We start from the raw sequence: 7,003 nt of genomic DNA, 5'->3' as shown, positions 1-7,003 counted from the left end.
TTTTTTTTTTAACTCTTATCTCGGACATTTAAAAATATATACAAGAATAGAATCGTTTCATGATCACCCATGTACTCATTACCCAACCTCAACGTTCATCAACTCTTGGCCAACTTCACTGCATCTGCACTCTTGCAGTCCTTCCAACCAATCCCCACCCTGCCCCTGCAGATTATTTTGAAGCCAATCAAGATATCATATCATTGCATTGATGTTAGCTAACTTTCTGCTCTTTGTCAGTAGTATAAACAGTGAAAACTTGTTCTTCTGGGTGGTTTTCATTTACATTTCTTTTATTATGAATGAGGTTAAACATGTTGTCGTTTATATTTCAGTCTCTGTGAACTTTCTGTTCATATCCTTTTAACATGCTCCCTGCATTGCTCTGGGGTGGAGTGTGGCTGAACTCCCTAACCTTAGGTAGCAGGTGGGGAGGTCGCAGGGAGGAGACCAGAAAGTTGGGGGTGGTAAAGGGAGGGGTGTGTCTGAGAAAAGGAGGCCTGAAAGTGGGAGTGGAAGCCCTTTAGTGGGAGGAATCAGGGCAACTTTCTCTCTCCCAGGTCTTGTTCCTCCCAACAAGCCTCGGACCGGCAGAGCAGACCTTCATCATCGTGTGTGACAACTGCCAGATAAAGGAGCTGGTGACTTCAGGTGGGCTTGTGTGTGCACCTGTAGGCGGGCTGGAGTGGACCCCTGGGTTCTAGAAGCTGCTGCCCTGGCACTGGCACTGGCAGCGGCACAGCTGTGCCCACTCTGGGTGAGGGGCCACACTGACGGGGCGCTGCAGCCTCCGTGCATCAGGATCTAGTTTGGAGCCTCTTGCTCTGGTCAGACCTTGGAGACCCAAGCCAGTGTAGCCTTCAGACGTCCCAGGAAGCCTTCTAATGAGTGTAGATGGAAACCTGGGGTGAAATCGTTCATTGTTTCACTTTGAAACTCCCCTCGATCTCCTTTGGAGAATTGCCAGTGACTCACACATATCCAACCAGAGGCACCCCTAAGTTTCTGTAAGGTTAGAAGGAGCATCCTGCTGGATTTCCCCAAGATGCCCACCTGCCTGACCCTTCTCTCCCTCCCTCCTTCCCTCCCTCCCTTTCTTTCATCCACTTTCACTCAGCAAGCATTAATTGATTGCCTGCTATGTGCCAAGTTATCAAAATCACCTCTTTTTGGTCTGTGAAGACGTGGGGACATGAATTTGAGTGTTAAAGGCCCCCTGTTCTCCTTTTGTGTGCACTTCCCTGGGTCATGATCAAGGCCAGTTGCATTGGATGGGTCCAGTGACAGACTGCTACAGAGTCCTGATTTCAGCCCTGGTGAAACACCACCAACCTATTTTGTCAGGAATCGGGCAGCTGGTTGCTTTGGATCTGATCTATATTTCTGGTGAGAAAAGTCAGCCAGAGCCTGGAGAGCTCACAGACCTAACAGCCCAGCACTTCATACGCTTTGAGCCTGAAAACCTTCAGTCCACAGCTAGGAGACAGCTGATTATTAGAAATGCTACGTGAGTGACCCCTGTGTGGGAGCCCCCAACGCACGCCCCTTCTCCTTCCTCACCTGGCCCTAAGATCCCAGGGAAGCAGCAGGTTTTTCCAAGGGCCAGGGAGGAGTCTGGGCACAGAATGGGAGGGTCCAGGTTTACACTGTTCATCACGGGAGCCACTAGCCACATGTGGCTATTTCAAGTGAAATCAACAAAAATTAAATAAAAATAAAAACGTCACCACATTATAAGTACTCAAAAGCCACCCATGTAGCTAGTGCCTGTCATATCGGACAGCACAGATATATAAGATTTCCATCACTGCAGGAAGTTATATGGGACAGTGCTGTTCCAGGTCATCCTAGACCATCCTTAGCCAGGAACAGTGTTCCAGAGAGTTCTTGCCCTGCCCGAAGCCATCCAAGTCCCGAAGTCAGACAGACTGGCCTGTTTTTCCTGACAATTCTCAGAGCAGCGCCCTTACACCAGGACACACCTCATGGAGTCCCCTGGCCAAGCTGCCCTGGTGACCCCGGGGCTTACCTGGGCTTCTGTCACCCAGCATGATGAACAGCACTCAGTTGCCATCACTACCCCCTGACAGCTGCCATCAGCAGCACACCTGGAGTCCCTCCCCTCCTACTATCATGGAATTGTCACTGCTCCTGTTGGCAGCCAGTGGGCACATATCTTTCTGGCCAGAGCTGTCCTGGGAGGCGATAGCTTCCCTGGAGAGGTGGAAGGCAGGGGCCGGGGTCAATGTGGCAACTCTCATTGTGGTAGGAGACACCGCAGAACGCTTTCTGAGATCTGGGGGGATGCCTAGAGCCCTGCAGTTTAATGAGTGATGGGAGCATGACTCCCTGTGTTCGCCATTTCCCCTGAGTCCCTGTGGCTCTAACCTCCAGCTGCTATGGGTATGGATGGAGGGGCTGTCTTAGGTGGTCTCCAGCTTAGACTTTCTGACCTACGTCATGCCCCTTACCTAGGCTTCTGCATGGGAAGGGCCCGAAGGCTGACCTGGCCACTTCCTGTTCCTGGGTCCTTTCCTGCTTGCTTCCAGAACCGGGCCAGGCCAGGCAGGGGGTGAGAGGGCCTGGTCCTGACAGAATTGGGACATGGCCTGGGGTCCGCTGCCTACTGTCAGTGTTGCCCTCACAGGCACGTGGAGCTGGCCTTCCACTGGCAGATCATGAAACCCAACCTGCAGCCCCTGATGCCCGGAGAAAGCTTTAGCATGGACAGCATCAAGTGCCATCCCGACAGGGAGACGGCCTTCTCCATCACGCCCGAGCGGGGGGTTCTCAACCCTCACACGGACCACGACTTCATCCTGAGCTTTTCTCCTCACGAGGTTAAAATGGTGCCATGTTGATAGTCATACATGGTTGGGGCCTGATATTTTCACCCTCTGGCCAGGTTCTTTAGTGACACTGAAGCCACAGCTGGGCCTGACCAGGTCTCCAGCATCCTGCCAAAGCCAGCACTTAGCTGAGGGGGGCTGCAGGATGTGCTGGTGTCAGGATGAAGACGCTCGTTTTGTCTGGTCCTGATCCTGCACACACCTCAGCAGCAGCAGTACCCTGGGCTCGGTTCCTCAGCTCTGGGTCTTCTGTATTTCTACTATGCCAAGTAGTATGGGCATCCCCATCCCTGCCCAGCCCCTAGTGGCCCCTAGGGAGAGTGAGGCACAATTCCCAAGGGCGAGGTTAACACAGCTCCCTGCTCAGCCATGTGTGTAATGGGTGAGAGGAGAGTAAGAGCTGGGGGTGAAGGGGGTGCTCAGGGACCCTTGTTGGTAAGATGAGCAGGGCTGCCTCTCTACCCAGCATCCAGCCATGTCGCTGTCTGTCCTGGGAGGGTGTAGTGCCTCCAACACATTGGGGGCATTGCCAAGGAGCAATGTTTGGTTCTGGACAGGCTTTCCTTCCTGTCCCCCAGGCCCAGCTGAGGTAGGCACACCACACGTCCTGGCAGCCACGCCTCCCTCCCCAGAGGGAGCAGGGCAGCAGCAGTATGTCTCTCAGAAGGCCTTTCTGGTGGCTGGGCCAAGGGGAGGAGGAAGTCCTGCTATGCCTCCCACCTTCTCTGGGTGGCTGGCTGGAATGCAGTTTGTCTGCAGGTGCTGTGTTTGTCTTGCAGCCGAGGGATTCTCACAGTGTGCTCCAGATGGTGCTAGAGGAAGTCCCAGAGCCCATGAGGTGAGCAGGAACTGGGCCCTGGGTGAGAGGTGGGCAGCGGGGCCTGCCCTCCCCATGGGAATGCTTGGGAAAGCAAAGGGAAGGAGTGAAGGAGCCACCTGACCCCCTGCAGGCATTGACACAAGGGAGCACGTGTTCCTTGCCCTGGCACCTAGGCCTGGAGTGGGCTCCACATGCAGGAAACAGAGCCCACTGGACTCAGTGTGAGACCTGCAGGCCACCCTGGAACTGCGCAGCTAGGCTGGTGGCCCCTAGATGGTGGTGACCAGTGAGGAAAGGTTTTGCCCCATGGCGGGCATCGCTACCAGCTTTCCCCTAAAGCACCTGTCAGGGTAGATCTCCAGTCAGCCTTGTGTAGAAATCCCAGGCTTGCGCTGCAGCCTGGTCCCTGAAGGCAGCAGGAAGGCGCTCCGTCTCAGGCCTTAGATTACGTTGCTGTCAGAGCCACAGGCATTCATCACTGTTTCGGGACATTGGCTGATGCCTCTGATTTTAAGGGGCTTGGGAGCTGCGGGAAGGGGAGCATTTTCTTTTCACAAGAAAAAGAAGTGAGGGGCTTGCACGGCCAAGCTACTGGGTTGGGTTGGCTCCTAGCTCATGGTGGGTTTGTGTTCAGTTCAGAACTGGAAAACCTGACGGAGCTGTCATACTCTGTGGATGATGTGATCGTCCTGGAAATCGAGGTGAAAGGCTCAGTAGAACCTTTCCAGGTTCTCTTAGAACCGTATGCCCTCATCATCCCCGGGGAGAACTACATTGGCCTAAACGTGAAGAAAAGTTTTAAGGTAGGTCCTTGTTTCTCCGCAGCCTAGGGGAGCTGAGATGGCACTGGACTTGGGCACAGGTATAAGGAACATGTGGCTGCAGGGGCCGACGGTGGCAGCCACCTCTTAGAGGATGAGTCTGTTCCCAGAACCCCTGAACCAACTTGATTTGCACAGATGCTGGGCTGGGCATGTCTGTCATTTTATCAGCTTCCCAGCATCCTCCAAATGACAGGGCTAAGAAACCCATTCCTGTGTACATGGGTCTTTGGCAGGACATGGCGCCTGCAAACCTGGCAATGTGGTGTTAGTGCAGCTGGATGATTAGAAATTAGCTGGGAGGGTGTGAAGAGGACCTGTTGTGAGCCCATAGTCCCACAGTCCTTCAGCAGGTATAGTAGATGTGTGTGCAAGGGCAGTGCTGAGGAGCCTGCATTGGGGTGCCTTTCAGATGTGGAACAACAGCAAGTCATCCATCAGGTACACGTGGGGGAAGATCAGCAATTGCCACATCATTGAAGTGGAACCCTGCACAGGGACCATAGGTACTGTGGGGACTGTGGCAGGGGTCGTGACCGGCCCAGGGCTGGCTGGGGAAGGAGACCTCAGGGTGCAAGGGGCCTGTGCAGGGGTTCATGGTGTCCCGTGATCAGCTCCGGCTGCAGCCTGGCACATATGGACGAGAGGTCAGCAAAGGCCAGACATCCAAGCCCAGCTACAGAAGAAACCTACCCCCGGCTTCCTTCTCCACCTCTCACTTTCCCCCTCTCTCTCAGAGTCCAACGAGGTCGAGGAGTTTGAGTTGAAGTTTACTGGAGGTGCCCCTGGCCCAACAAGCCAGGACCTGCTGTGTGAAATCAGAGACTCACCCTCGCCCGTGGTGTTGCACATCGAGGCGTCCTTTAAGGTGCTGCTGGGAGGCCGGGCAGCTGGGTGGGCCAGACAGGCGGCCTGGGTAGGGCACAGAGCCCACCGCCAGGCGGCCCAGTGACAGGCCCCTCTGGGTGTCTCAGGGGCCTACCCTCGTCATCAACATCTCAGCCCTTCAGTTTGGTTTGCTGCGCCTGGGGCAGAAAGCCACCAACTCCATCCAGATCCAGAACACCAGCCCACTCCCAGCCACGTGGCACATGAAGGAGAGTCCGGTCTGCCTCGAAGAAAGGCATGAGGGTGTAAGTCGGGCACTGCTGGCTCCTCTGGTACCACCCCTCCCCCTAGGAGGCGATTTCCCTGTGTCATGTTTGAACTGTGCATCTTGTGCTGGGGCCTTGAGAGGGTTGAGGCTGGGAGAGGAAAAGCCTGCTTAGTGACTTTTGCTTGGCAGTACCCCCAGCTCTCCCCATCTCTGAGGCAGTCGGAGTCCTTTCTACTGAACCCCAAACTGGATGTTCCTGTTCCCTTCTCTGCATCTGACGCAGAAACAGGACATGGGTTCCTCCCTCTGTCAGAGCAGCCTGAGTCAGGAAGAAAATCGGTAGCTGAGCTGGGCGGGAAGCTTCCAAGGCTTGGGGGCAAGGACAGCCTGGGCGGGCTCACCCCAAAGCTTGGGAACTTCCCAGGGATTGTGCCTGCAGTTTGAGTACCTGCCACCAGGGGGTGCTTGTGTCTGCGCTTGCAGCCCAAACCAAAAGGCTCCAAAAAGGAAACCCAAGTTGCATTTCCACTCAAATAGCACTTTTCTGTTTACTATAAAAATAGAAAATACTACAAGTGGCTAAGTGTTATCATCACATTTAAATCATGGCATCACATTTGAATATGATGTGCCATCCAGAAGAAGACCAAAGTGCACAAAGCATCAGTTACTCCTTCCCTTGTAAATCACCAGCTAGCCACCCCCACTCTTTTTTCTTTTTATTGGGGAACAGTGTGTTTTTCCAGGATCCATCAGCTTCAAGTCAAGTAGTTGTTTCAATCTAGTTAGTTGTGTAGGGTGCAGCTCAGTGGACCGTGTGGGGATTGAACCGGCAACCTTGGTGTTATGAGCACTGCGCTCTAACCAACGGAGCTAACCGGCTGCCCAACTCTTGACACTTGGTGGCCTTAGATGCCTATGAGCGGCTTTCGGTCATCACTGCACATGTGAGCCTCTGGCCAGGGGCCCCACCCTGCCCTCCGGTTCAGAACACTGCACACTTTCCCTTCCACATTCAGAAGCCAAGGAAAGACAGTCGCAGCCATGCATGCATCGTATCTGTTAACGTAGATTCCCATTCTCCTTTCCTGACTTCTTTTCCACTCAAAAGCCATTCTCCTTTATCTGATGGCCTCACTTCTCTAGCTGGACACTCTGAGGCTAAGAAGTCACGGCAGCGTGCATTGAATCATCAACACCATTGCCAAGTGTTCTGTTACACAGGCTTGGAGTTAGCCCTTTCCCTCCCAGGGCTCCTTGGTCCCTATCCTAGGATCGCAGAACCACAGAGGGCTGGGACTGGGACTGGGGTATCAGAAGGGTTGTATCAGTATTGTTAGGAAGGAACCCTTTATTCAAACGAAACCTTAGACAGAAGCCCAAATCTAGAATAAAGTATGACTGCTCTGAGGGCTGG

General features: G+C 53.9%; 1 protein-coding gene across 1 annotated transcript in view; it reads left to right on the top strand.

Annotated features, from left to right (window-relative positions):
* The window catches only part of DLEC1 (DLEC1 cilia and flagella associated protein), a gene marked incomplete at its 3' end in the record, with an annotated part of 44,407 nt that overhangs the window by 29,537 nt on the left and 7,867 nt on the right, over positions 1 to 7,003 (top strand). Inside the window, exons 9-16 of the mRNA XM_019647150.1 lie at positions 561 to 651; positions 1,345 to 1,507; positions 2,648 to 2,840; positions 3,629 to 3,687; positions 4,304 to 4,472; positions 4,903 to 4,996; positions 5,228 to 5,358; positions 5,465 to 5,623. Coding sequence (XP_019502695.1) covers positions 561 to 651; positions 1,345 to 1,507; positions 2,648 to 2,840; positions 3,629 to 3,687; positions 4,304 to 4,472; positions 4,903 to 4,996; positions 5,228 to 5,358; positions 5,465 to 5,623 — 1,059 coding nt within the window. The remainder of the gene's footprint in view (positions 1 to 560; positions 652 to 1,344; positions 1,508 to 2,647; positions 2,841 to 3,628; positions 3,688 to 4,303; positions 4,473 to 4,902; positions 4,997 to 5,227; positions 5,359 to 5,464; positions 5,624 to 7,003) is intronic.

This window comes from Hipposideros armiger, unplaced genomic scaffold (genome assembly GCF_001890085.2).
Source record: "Hipposideros armiger isolate ML-2016 unplaced genomic scaffold, ASM189008v1 scaffold_109, whole genome shotgun sequence".
Taxonomy (NCBI): domain Eukaryota; kingdom Metazoa; phylum Chordata; class Mammalia; order Chiroptera; family Hipposideridae; genus Hipposideros; species Hipposideros armiger.
The sequence above is the reverse complement of the archived record's forward strand: the minus strand, read 5'-3'. Positions and strand labels throughout refer to the sequence as shown.